Genomic DNA, 13,304 nt, shown 5'->3' with positions numbered 1-13,304 from the left:
CTTAGATTGAATTTCAGAGTGAATTGCATCTTTAGCTCTCATGTTCTGACAATGTAGACTCTGGGTCTAAGAAGCTAGTGTATAGAGTATTGATCTCTATTGAGCTTGTGCTCATGTTCAGCTCAAGGTTGGCCTCAGCCTGCTTGAGGCGTGTCATGCAGCCAACACAGACATCTGGAAGCAGTCTGCAGGAGTGCTCAGCCTCCTAAAGGTTTAGTGTTAACGAAGCATTAAGTATCTAAAGCTATTTAATCACTTTATCATGTGTGCTAGCTTTCACCATTATCTTCTCTGAAGTTAGCACAGCCTCACCCAGCTGGTCCCAGTCTGCACCTTCAAAGTGTTAGCTTGCAGCCTGATAGGGTCCTTCTCTGGCGCTGTTCTCAGGGGTGAAACAGGAGCTGCCTTCCACACAGCCCTTCATACATAAGAGCAAATGTAGATGTATACAAATCAACAGCTTGAAAAGAAACCAAATATTCTTAAAGTAAGAAGTATTTTTTTAATCTGCCAAATTCTGATTTTTATGAAGTTTTAACATTACTGTTGCAACATTTCCCTCAGGATAAAGATAAGAAAGTAGAGGTAACTGCAGATACTGTCTAATCAGGTCACAGTTAATCTTGCTTTGATACACTCAAGACAATCCTGGAGCAGGACATAACAAAGGACATTTCGTAATGAAGGATTGGCGTGGGTGTTGTAAAAAATGCAAACCCACTTTTCATCCGAATGTATTGAACTCCACTGTGCTTACTTGAAGTGTTTCCAAATAAATCTCAAAACCATCACATATCCTGGAACACCTACACGTCTGCGTTATCCAACTATTCAGGTATCCTGAGAGATGTTGTGTGCAATAGTTCTTTAGCTTGCACCTTTGACCCTGAAAAAGTTTAAAACGTGGGTGAAAAGTGTCACACTTTTGAGTAGAAACCAGGAACCAGTTCAATTGATTCAGGAATGGTGAAATCTAAATTTCAAAATGGGTTCGAGATTTCTACCCATGGATTTTTTTTTAATGTGGGATGTTATTTTATTTGGCACATAATGTGATGTTGTAGCCACCCAACAGTAAAGTTGTGGCTGAAATACCTATTCCTCCTCCTCTCGAGAGGCCAATTCAATGTCAAGCAGAAAGGGTTTGTCTACAGATTCATTGTGACAGAACTGCCCCCATAACATTGGTAATGTTCAGCTTTGTCTTTTATGTTTGTTTTTTGCTTGTTCTCCCTGACCTCCTTGGAGGTGTGTGTGTGTGTCACACTCATATCCATCAAAACTGCCCTACTAGTAGCCATCACATGCATCTAAACAGACACACCAGTAAGACTGTGGGTTACACACACACACACACACACACACACAGTCACGTGCACAGCAAAGCTTCAATGTGTGCCTAAAAGCATTGTCACAAACGATTGCCAAATAAACACTCGTACACCTGTGTCTGTTGTTGTTCATGTTTTAATAGGCAAATATAAAAATAAATGGTCTCTGAGACAGAGGTGTGCTTTTGATGGGTGTCAAAAGGAGCAGCAGCAGGACAGAGGACTCGGAGTCTGACACGACATCAGCGAGTGCGAACAGGAAAAGGGGAACACACACACACACACACAAAGACACACCCACGGAGCATATACAGTAGTGTATCGTGGGTTCTGAGGAGGGCAGCAGTGCCGACTGGTGACTGGGATCTCACATTAAAACCTAACCCTAAACTAAACACAGAGAGATAGCTTACACGAGCCCTAACCGGAAAACACTGGAGGCTTATGTTGTGGTGTTGCATTGTGAAGAGGGAAAACGCCGGTGCCTTTGAGCTTATCGTCCGCTTGTTGTTGGTGGACGACGCTCAGTTGAGTCACACCGATGACTCATGTGAGGGAATGTTCATATAAACACGGATTAGTGCTCAACTGCGTGATGCCACTGTAGCCGCCAGTCAGTGCTGATGAGCACACATCAGACTTAGGGCCTGTCTTCCTCTCTCTTTCTCTCTCACACATGTATACACTCTAGCTCACTAATCCTCTCTCTCTCACACACACACACTCAAACACACACACAGAAATCTGCTGGTCAATACCTCATACCAATACCTGGTCAATAGCTCATCCTTCTCTGGTAAGAATTCACCACATTAAGAGTATGTCATCCTGGTGGCCATCGATGTGGCAGTACCAACACTGAATCCACAGAACCATTAGAACCAACAATGTTCTAGAGCTTAAGTCAGAGCACCCGTCAGTCTTTCCCATTGGACAGCACCTCTATTAACAATACACAGCTGGGTGTATTAACTGGTCCTCTATATGGGTGAATGATAGCTACAGCATACAGCACTGTATAAAAATACCAGTAACACGTGGTAATAATAAAGTATTTACATTATTACAGTATTTGTTTTCTGTAAGACTCCATATTTCACAAATCTTGTCATTTTTACAGTTAGGAATCATCTTACATGTTGACGAAACTCTCTGTGTCTTCTATAGTAGCCTTCTCATACGGGTTAACATTTAAGTATATACATTTCAGTAAGAAAAAAAAAATAATGTAGCAGATGGAACACTGGAAGACTGAGGTGAAGCCCCACCCCCACCTTATCAGAGGCTTACCTCACTGTCTGGACACAGTGAGACTGCTAATAGTCAGGTACATCTATATGCTCGGCTCCTAGTTACCTTAGCACTGAAACACTTCCTCTTTAACGCACTGTTCTGCGCAAGCTTTAGCTCACCTCTTCACCACACTGCTCTGAGCTAATAGCAGCATTAGCACACTTCCTCCCGCACTGCAGTACTCTGAGCTAATAGCTGCATTAGCACACTTCCTCCCGCACTGCAGTACTCTGAGCTAATAGCAGCATTAGCACACTTCCTCACACACTGCCGTACTCTGAGCTAATAGCAGCATTAGCACACTTCCTCACACACTGCCGTACTCTGAGCTAATAGCAGCATTAGCACACTTCCTCACGCACTGCAGTACTCTGAGCTAATAGCAGCATTAGCACACTTCCTCACGCACTGCAGTACTCTGAGCTTGCATTGTAGTAGGCTATCAGCACACTCTTAAACAAATGCACCATACTGGATCATCACACTCATACTGTAGCCTACTTCAAGTGCTGGGCGTTGTCATGCTTCCAGCCATAAAGACAGGATTATGCACTTGTTTTTAAATAAAACATACACAATGCAACTATGTACAAGTCATTTCATCTCAGATATATTGCTGTAATATGTACATAGCAGCGCATAGTGGGACATCTCACTGATAGGACACTGCAGGTAAGTATGGGTAGCAGTGGAGGTACAGGGCTTATATACAGAATAGCCTGCTACAATAGTTGAGGAAGTGTGGGGCCTCTGCTCAGAGTAGTGAGGTGCTTTATTTTTTTTGGGGGGGGGGCAGCAGCTGTAGCGGGTAAAGGAGAGAGGGTCTCAGATACGCGTCAGATCAGGGCAAGATCTGAGTCAGATACAGATCGATCTGGAGTGGCTGTGGAGAGTTAGGGTGTGGGTGTCACAGCACGTGGCAGCAGTTGTACTGCGCGAAGGGCAGCAGCTTCTCTTTGGGGGCGGGGTTGATGTTGAGTGACAGGGCCTTCTCACACAGCGGGAACTGCAACAGGCGCTCACGCAGCCTCACGCCACGCCCCTTAGCCCACAGCTCCGGCCCCACCTCCTTACCACTTTCCCGCCTCTCGCAGGGCTTCCGATTGGACGACCGGTCAGCGTGAAGCTCGTCATCTTCCATCCTCTCAGCCTCTGGGCTCACAGGTGTGCGGCCCGTCTCCACGGCGTCCGGGCCCTCCTCCACACAATGGTTCTTGAGTGGGGGGCGTGGCGAGGGGAGGGGCTTGTGTGGAAGGGGCGTGTTATTGTTCCTCTCCAGCAGCTCTGGACCTCCACTGCCAGTCTGAGCCTTCTGATCCCCCGGCGCCTCACGCTGAAGCCCCGCCTCTCCCTGCTGCTGTGTCGGAGCCAGATCTCTGCCAGTTTCAGGTGTGAGTGAATCATCATCTTTGTGTGTGTGTGTACTGTCAGCTTCAGGCATGTTATCAGCCGTGTGTGTGTCACAGTGCTGCACCACATCCTCTCCTCTCTTATCTGTTGTTGTGCCACTGGGCTGCTGGTGTGTGTGTGGGAGAGTGTGCCCTTCATGGGGAGGTTGCTGATGCGTGGGGAGTGCAGGAGCGTTAGAAAGCAGACGTGCGGGGGTCTGCGGGAGCTCTTGTGTGTCTGCATGCTGTGTGTCGTTCTCATCTTCGTTCTCTTCCTCTTCCTCACAAATCTGCTGCAGGGCATGCACGTTCTTGATTGGCTGAGGGGCATCGGGGGAGGCGGGACGAATGGCGAGTTCTGCAGGTGGTCCCGCGCCATACTGGCTGAGCTCACTGTTGTCACTGTGACAATGTTGCGATGACGGAACCCTCGGGGTCAAGAGATCGCCGGACTCAGATACGCCATGGCGGTGACAGGAAGAAGTAGGCAGAGTCACAGGGTCATCAGGCATTATGACAGTCAGAGGCTCGCACACACTCCTGAAACACACACACACACATAGATCACACACATGATATGTACTCATAGCATACAATTAATGTGTATACAGTGTGTTCTCATACAGTTACATACACAGATAGTGTTTGTTCTCAGTATATGTATATGTGTATGTGGGCCATGATTATACTTTCTCTGTGTGTGTGTGTGTGTGTGTTACCTGTGCTTGTGTGTGAGCTTATGTTTACCGTGTGTGTGTTTCTGTGTCCTGATGTCTCTCTCTGAGGATGCGTTCGGCCAGGAGGTAATAGGTGGCTGTGACGTGGTCATATCGGTCTGCTTCCAGAGCCCTGGGAGACAGAGACAGAGAGAAAGATGGAGAGAGAGAGAACAATACAGTAAATGAGAATAAGATTATGTGTTATTAATGGTTGTCATTGTTTTTAATTCTAAAAATGACATAGATCTAATGTCTTCACTTATTCTCATACTGTAGTACATCTCATAGTGTGTGTGAGTGCGTGTATATATATATATATATATGTGTGTGTGTGTGTGTGTTCTTACTCTGTGATATCCGTGGTGCTGGCGATGTGTCTCATGCTCTGCAGGATCAGCTCGTGTTCTGAAGCCGTGAGGCTGTGAGGGATCAGCGGGGCCACTGCTGTGGTCGTTACCATGGCGCTGTGAGGAGGCAGAACAACGCCCTGCAGCCAGCGGTGCCCCTCAATCTCCTCAAGGGTCGCCCGGCTAGAAGCATCTCTCTGCAGCATGAGAGAGATCAGACTGAGGGAGAAAGAGAGAGAGAGGAGGAGGCCAAGGGAAAAAAAGAGAGGGTGGCATTTACTTTTGGTCACATTCAAAATGGGTGTGTGTGTGTGTGTGTACATGTGACTGTTTCTCAATGTTTGTTTCAGTGTGTGTGTTTCTGCCACTCACTCTCTGCAGTCAGCGGAGATGTGCGAGGGGACAGTGTAGCTGCAGTCCATGATCCTGGTGAGGGTCTCGCTGTCATTGGCCTCCTGGAATGGACTCTGCCCACACACCAGCATGTAGAGAATTACACCTAAAGACCAGATATCTGTAACACACACACACACACACACACACACACACACACACACAAACAATCATAGGAAAGAGGTCAGAAGTATGATTAGAAATCAGAAGTTGAAACAAGTACAGCAGCATGTACAATCACAAGAATAGCAGAGTACACGAAAAGAACACAGTGAGACAAAATCTCTGTTGTTTCCCAGAATGCCTTGCTCCAAAGCATGGGGCACAGAACATGGCCATGGTGAGCCGGGGGCCGGGGGTCTTCTCACATAAATGGCTCCATTATTCCACTAGTGTCATCCTCATATCAGTTCATCCCTTCAGTTCGGTCTAAGTGTCTATTTTGGTGATTTAGCCCTGCAGTGTAGATGGAGACACACTCGGTAGACCCGAGCCATGCATTTCTCTTCTTGTCTTCTAACACTCGTTCACTGTTACATGGTTATATCGTAACTCCATTTTAAGGCAACACTGCAATCCAAGGTATGTGTCACAACTGATTTACACACTGAATACAAAATGCGCAGTAGTCAGTCAACACTGACAGCAAATAATTAAATAAACAAGAAAATACATGCCTGAAAAAAACAAAGCAAAACAAAAAAAAAAAAACATTTAGAATTTCGCTTAATATGTTCCCATAGGAGCCCTGATTGCACACAAAGCATTTCTGGCTGAGTACACCATGGGCAAATACTGTCACTAGAGGGCGATAGTGAGTCGAAATACCCAATGGATTCTAGTAGATCGCAATCACCTCCATTTCAACCCAAGATAGGATGATTTGATCACGTACTCAGGATTTAAAATATGGGCCAACCTCTGGTGCTAACCTGTATTCTCAGTAAACTTTTTGACCAATTTCCTTTCATGCAGGTTATTTAAACCCCAGATTTATTCAGAGAGTCTTGGAGTTACGTTTCTCACGTTCTCAGTTAATCCTCTGTCACTTGCTAGAACTGGGTCGGCATGTGATTACCTTCTGTGCTTGGTGGCTCTACAGCTCTTGATTTTGTGCAGACTTTAGTGTAAATCCACAGATTATCAAGATCGCTTGTGTTCTTCTCTACTGCATACAGTTTGAGACTTAGCATTTTGTGTTCAATACACTTAAATTGACATCAGCTGCAGCTTAGAGTGTGTGTGTTTGTGTTTGTGTGTGTGTATGTGTGTGTGTGTGTGTGTATGTGTGTGTGTGTGTGTGTGTGTGTGTGCGCGCGCGCGCGTGCACATGTGTGTATGAATGCGTGTGTGAGAGCTTAACTCTGCATTTTGGGCTCCCTAGATTCACCAACAGGCTAACTGTGTACACAACAGCTGCGGGTGGAATAGTATCCATTATCCATCCACAGACCTGACCTACTACCACATAACACAAATCAAGCGCGTCAAATAGCTTCTTTCATCCTAATGTTCCAACAATTTTTTAGTTTTTGTTATAATCATACCGTTGATCAGTGGTCATAGAATCTCTGCGTTTGTATACATTTATATGTATGGAAAACCTGAGGCAAGTGAAGGGCCTGTGTACATTTATCACGCTACCCAACAGATTATTGATGCTATTCATTTTTAACTTTTTAAAATACTTTTTAAATTATGAGACAGACTTATAAAACAAAGAAGCTTTGATGGAAGATTCGGTGTAAAAGTAAGCCGAAGTTCCTGACTCGTCCTGATGTGTGTCACCATTTTGAGTGCAGAGAGTCTCTCACTGAAACAGTAGCACTCAATCACAAGACTTTACATAATGTGGACCCACACACAGTCTCTCCTCTCTACCCGTTATGTCCCTCTCCCACTCACACTCTCTCACACACACACACACACACACACACACACACACACACACACACACACACACATGTCGACAAATAATCCTGAATGCTATCTTCACCTTTGGCTCCAGACACAGGCAGTAGTTCACATGAACACAACAAAGAACAAGCCTGAAGCTTTGTGTGAGGGTGTATGCGCGTGTGTGAAGGGTGAAGGAGAGGTGCAGACAGAGGATGTGCTGTTCTCTCAACCAGAGAACAGGCCTGAAGTGTTACTGTGTCTGGGCATGAGTGTGTGTGTGTGTGTGTGAGAGAGAGAGAGAAGAGAAGGGGGGGGGGGGGGTGTAGGGGAATCCTACCATATCCACCACCTTTCTAGGCAGTGGCAACTCATTTCTTATTTCTCTACTACATCCACATATACACATCTGCTCAAACTCAGACAAGCACATACACATACACATACACATACACATACACACACACAAACACACACAAACACACTTACATCACAAATACATAAACACACAAACTCACCGACAGCGGGAGCATGGTACTCCTCTCCCAGTAGCACTTCTGGGGCTGAATATGCCAGCGATCCACAGCTGGTGGTGAGTTTGGTCCCAGGGTGGAAGCGTTTGCTGAACCCAAAGTCAGTGAGCTTTAGCGCCCCCTGCTGTGGAAAGAGCAGCAGGTTCTCCGGCTTCAGGTCACGGTGGACCACGTGCATGCGATGGCAGTACGAGATGGCGCGCACCACCTGGGTGAACAGTGGCCTGGCATTCGCCTCGGCCACGCCATTCTCGTGACGCATGATGAGGTCGTAAAGATCGCCTCCCTCGGCTAGCTCCAGCACCAGGTACAGCTTGGTCGGCGTGTCGATGACCTCGTAGAGGCGCACCACGCCTGGGTGGCGCAACAGCTTCATGCAGCTCACTTCTTGAAGCAGACGTCCCGCACCCTCAGGCTCTGCCCCTTCCACTCGACGCTTATCTATCTCCTTGAGCGCCACCCGCTGTCCAGTTCGGATATGACGTGCCAGGTGCACTACGGCGAAGTGACCGCGGCCCAGGGTCCGGCCCAGGAGCTCGTAAATTCCTCCGATGCCAGCACTACCATCTCGCGCGCCAAGGGCAGCCATGACCGACTCTGTGTGAGGGGGGAAGGAGCTTTCAGCTCTCCCAGGGAGAAGAAAGTGACCTGGAGAGCCCTAGTGTGATGTCATGTCCTGTAACACAGAGCAGGGTAGCAGTTATAACACTGTAAGTAGACGTGTGTGTGTGTGTGTGTGTCTGTGAGTTTGAGTAAAAGACTGGGAGTGTGTGAGACTGGAAAAGAGACATATTCTCTGTTTAGGCATGTAGGCACTGGAGCCAAAAGATTCTACAAAGGATTCTGAGCTGCTCTGTGGTTTTCGCTGAAACCTGCCTCTCTATGGTCTTCACTGGAACCTGCCTTGGCAGTGTTAGGCTTTAGTTATACGCCTCAGTGAGTTCTGAATGACAGTTCTAAATGAGTTGTTATTCACATTCCAGTAACTTTGGTGACCCATCACCCAAATGCCGGATTCTTTCAAAAACACTATGGCCTTTTTTTTGTAAGGGAAGAGAAAACGTTTTTGAGATATTTGTGGGAAAAAAAGGTTGTTTCTGGCTCGTTGTGCCAGGTGTCTCATCAGTGTGTGTGTGTTTGTGCATGTGTGTGTGTGTGTGTATGTGTGTGTGTGTGTGTGTGTGTGTGTGTGTGTGTGTGGTGTATAAAGGGATAAAGGTGATTCTAACTTCTATTTTTACCCACCTACTTCGATTTCCTCAAAGCAATGCAAGATTTTATTCAGTAAAATGTATATAATGTACTTTGGCAATTCATGTATATAAATGTGAATAAATATCAAATAATGTGTGCTGAAATTCTCTCTCTGTTTTTGTGGGTGTTTCCTGTGATCAGTTTACTATTATCAGACCTATTGTCAGCACATTAAATGTCTAATAGACTGATTGTGACTGCATGAAGGACAGAGGAGAGATGAGGGGAGTGCAGAGCAGAGAAGAAGACAGGACAGGAGACACAAGAGGGCGTTCCAGTGTACAGGAAATGAGACGGCCTTCCTGACTTCTAACCTCTACCTCTAGTTCCCTAAGCTCACATTTCAAACTGGAACAAGGACACACAATCACACAAACACACACACACACACACACACACACACACACACACACACACACACACACACGTTTCCTACTGATATGCCTCTCACAAGAATCATTATGCAACACATACACACATACATAGAAACACACACAAACACATACACACACTGGTTGATATAAATTACATTCAGGATGTGGGCTTGAGGGCAGTATGAGAATTTTCCATGGAGACTTATGTTTACTGTTTCAACAGTGTGACTTCAGAATGGCAACTCTATGGTGGTGAGTCCTCTGCATAGTTACATAGCTTTCTAATTTTCTCTCTCTGTCACACACACACACCTCCCTTAACACATATTGTATTATTGTGAGCCTTGCTGTGTGACATGCATCACACAAGGAGTGTGAATAGAGAAGATGATTCATTCGGTGTCTTCCGGGGAGGGAGGGGTTGAAACAGAAAAAGACAATGAGGGAGAAAAGAGAAAAAGAGGCAGAGAGGACAGAGATGGAGAGACTGACAGAGAGAAAAGAGGTAAAGAGGGAGAGGACAGAGTGGGGAACAGAGAAGCAGCGGGTGGAGTGGGGTGGTGGGCTCCTGAACTGAGATGATCTCATCTCCTTTAGCTCCATTCATGTAGTATTCATGAAGCTGAGGTCACTCAGCTGTTAGAGAACTGCACAGAGGAGGGGGGGTAGTGTACTTGTGGTTTAACAGCATTGATCTACAGTATATGAAGTATATATGCACACTAAAATGCACGTATATTCTCTTTCTCTTTCTCTCTCTCTCTCTCTCTCACACACACACACACACACACCCACACACACACACACACACACACACACACACACACACACAGCATTACTGCACCATCCCTATTCTAGGGTTACAGGCTCAATAGCGTATAGAGCTAACCCACAACCAAAATCTCATTTACAGCACTTACAATCCCAACCTCCCATTTACGTGACCTTATTTCCAACGCCATGACCAGGACCAGCCTGTACTATCACATATGGCACAACAAACCCCTTAGATAGACACTTCACCCAGAGAGCAACTGTCACTGGGCCTGTTCTGTTCCAGGGTCAACTGCCATCCAGACAACCTTCGACTCTGTGGAGGCAGGCATGGCCCTCACATGCAAGAAGGCTTTTTTGTTGCCATCAATGCTTAGCCCTTAAAGCCGCAGCACATGTTAGTATTATCTAAAATCTTGGCCATGTAGAATGTCTTTGTGTTGAGTCTTGGCATATGTACGGTGGCTAGCCAGTTTGTATAGAAGTTCTTGTCTGTATCAAAGCCTGGAAATAACTTCTTCTCTGTGTTGGTAAATGATGTTAGTGTACACATACACATCTATCTATCAGTGCTCTCTCTCTCTCTCTCTCTCTCTCTCGCTCCCTCTCTCTCACTCAGACAAGCATGCACAACAAAATAGCACCCTCCTCCAGGCACACACACACACACACACACACAAAGTGCTTGCTTGTTCTGCTGCACCCTACTAATGAGCAGCCTGTGGGAACCCTCTGTTCGTTACCTGCATCACCAAAGCTGTCAGTTCTCATCTGAATGCTCTGAAAGCTTTATTTCCCTCCTACCTCCACTCCCAACACACACATTGAAATACAAACCAATATATTAATATCAACAAGCTATTCGTTGAGAGCGTCGTGTTGGTAGATTTAGAATCCTCGGCATGCATCTCATGCCAACATAGCGTCGCTGTGAACTTTCTGCGTCACTGCCAGAAGCCACCGGACGCTGATCCGCGCTCTTGATGTGTATAAATGCAGGCCATCTGAAGCTTTGCTAAGTGCCGAATGGCAAACCTCGCGGCATCTAAACAAGCGTCACTTTCACTTGCAGTATCGAGTTCTCAGGTGTGAATTACGCATTTCCGTAAAACACGCGAAAACAAATAATGTCGCAAGACGAGCGACTAACTTGGTGTCTATTGCTCCATTTCATAACACATTCGATGCTAACAACAACAAGGCTATGCGTCACAGTAAAAGAGGTTAACTTACCGTCGGTAAAATAATGCGGAGTCCTTGCGCTGGTCTGAGCCCTTCAGGACACTACGATTTCTGCCTTTCTTTCGTTTCCGAAATATTGTAAATCACCTCTTTCAGTCTTAACACTGGTCCTCGTCCTCTGCTCTGAATTGTGACACACAGGATAGAGTGTTGGCCGGACACGAGTGAAATGTTCTTTAATTTCCGCAGCTGTCCGTTGGGACGGGACAGAGATGCTGTGCTCGTGTGCTCGCAGCGCGTGTCCGCAATGTTCTCGCGTTCATCTGAGCTCCTCCACTGACGTCAGTGAATTCCAGCTCACCCGCACTCCGGGAGAGGGCGGGGGGGAACAACCGCGTCTTCTCAAGTCGACATGAAGTCCGTTATGCAACTGTGGCCAGGATGCAGTTATAATTAGGCAGGCGGAGGGACACAAACAATAAGTGAAGACAGTCTTTACATACCGACAGAGTTGGCCAAGTGTGTTTTTATGACAGGGTTTATTAGATTAGATTACATTCAACTTTATTGCCATTGTGCAGAGAACGAGTACAACGCGAATGAAGTTAGCATCTAATCAAAAGTGCAAAAATATAGTATTATTTACAGATAAGTGCAGGAAAAGTAAGCAGTATTACAGCCTAAGTGATCCTTTAACTGTGGATAAGTGGACAGAGTTAGTGAATAGAGTGCGAATGCAGGGTTGTATGTACAGTATGACCATCATATGTACATATGGTTAATTATGTAGAGTATAAACAACATAATTACAGTTGAACAGTTGGTGGTTCAGTCTGTACAGTCTGTTCTTTAAAGTACTGTAAACGGTGTAGTAATGTGTGCAGTGTTGCTATTAGAATGGTGGTGTGGAGTTTAGCAGTCACAGCCTCAGTAAAGAAGCTCTTCCTGAGCCTACTGGCGCAAGAGCAGAGGCTCCTGTAACGCCTACCGGATGGGAGGAGGGTGAAAAGCCCATGGTTAGAGTGGGAGGCATCCTTGATGATGTTTGTCATCCTGCCCAGGTGCCAAACACCATACCTGTAGGCCGTCTTGCCGTCACCTCTGATCAGACCTACCACCGCGGTGTCATCGGCGAACTTTGCGAAATGATGGTGTTGGAGCCATAAACAGCGCTGTGGCCTGTCTGTGTCCAGGGTGGAGGAGGAGAGGTGGTCTAATTTAATAGACTGGTCTGTTCTGTTTGTCAGACTGAACCAAAACTGCTGCGAACATTCCATACCTTACCATATAGATCGATGACAAAATGTGGAACAACAAATAACAAAGTAGTGAAAGTCTTTAGTCTTCAAGCACTGGAAACATTCCTTGCATTCCCCCTCGAAGCCATCAATCATAGTTAGAGATGCTCCGATCAGGTTTTTTGGTGCCGATCACCGATCACCGATGACTGAAATCAGTATCTGCCGATCCGATAATACCGATCACCGATCGCGGTGTCGATTGAAGCTTTCTATTTATTGTGTAGCATTATTTATGAAGTTAATTATTCTTAACAACATAGGTATTGTATTTTAAGTATTTAAATTACGAGACGAGAGAGTATCATGAATTGACAACCATCTGTTTTATTGCAGGGAACGTGCAACATTCCAGTGTAGAAGCTCTCTCGCTTACTATAAAATGTGTAAATAATAATAAATATTAAAATAATAATAAAAATATACATCTTTAAATGAAAATCACAGCAATAGAATCACATGTGCAACATTCCACTATCTAGAGGCTCTCAAGAGAACTTGGAGCTTATACAGTAGCTTTCC

The 13,304-nt window shown here is 45.8% G+C and overlaps 2 protein-coding genes across 2 annotated transcripts in view; one reads left to right on the top strand and one right to left on the bottom strand.

Annotated features, from left to right (window-relative positions):
- The window catches only part of ano10b (anoctamin 10b), a 9,292-nt gene extending 7,845 nt beyond the window's left edge, over positions 1–1,447 (top strand). The window contains exon 13 of the mRNA XM_012833117.3: positions 1–1,447. This exon is cut by the window's left edge and continues 638 nt beyond it. The gene's annotated coding sequence lies outside the window, so the exon portion shown is untranslated.
- Positions 1,448–1,449: 2 nt separating this feature from the next.
- snrkb (SNF related kinase b) lies at positions 1,450–11,856 on the bottom strand. Its single transcript, XM_012833076.3, has 6 exons — positions 11,536–11,856; positions 7,886–8,576; positions 5,451–5,592; positions 5,079–5,297; positions 4,760–4,861; positions 1,450–4,552 (listed from the first exon to the last, which is right to left on the bottom strand). The coding sequence occupies exons 2-6, from the start codon at positions 8,487–8,489 to the stop codon at positions 3,532–3,534; spliced, it is 2,088 nt and encodes a 695-aa protein (XP_012688530.2). The 5' UTR covers positions 8,490–8,576; positions 11,536–11,856; the 3' UTR covers positions 1,450–3,531.
- Between the last annotated feature and the right edge of the window lie 1,448 nt (positions 11,857–13,304).

Source organism: Clupea harengus, chromosome 3, assembly GCF_900700415.2.
Source record: "Clupea harengus chromosome 3, Ch_v2.0.2, whole genome shotgun sequence".
NCBI lineage: Eukaryota > Metazoa > Chordata > Actinopteri > Clupeiformes > Clupeidae > Clupea > Clupea harengus.
Note: the sequence above shows the minus strand (reverse complement) of the source record. Positions and strands in the feature narration are given on the sequence as shown.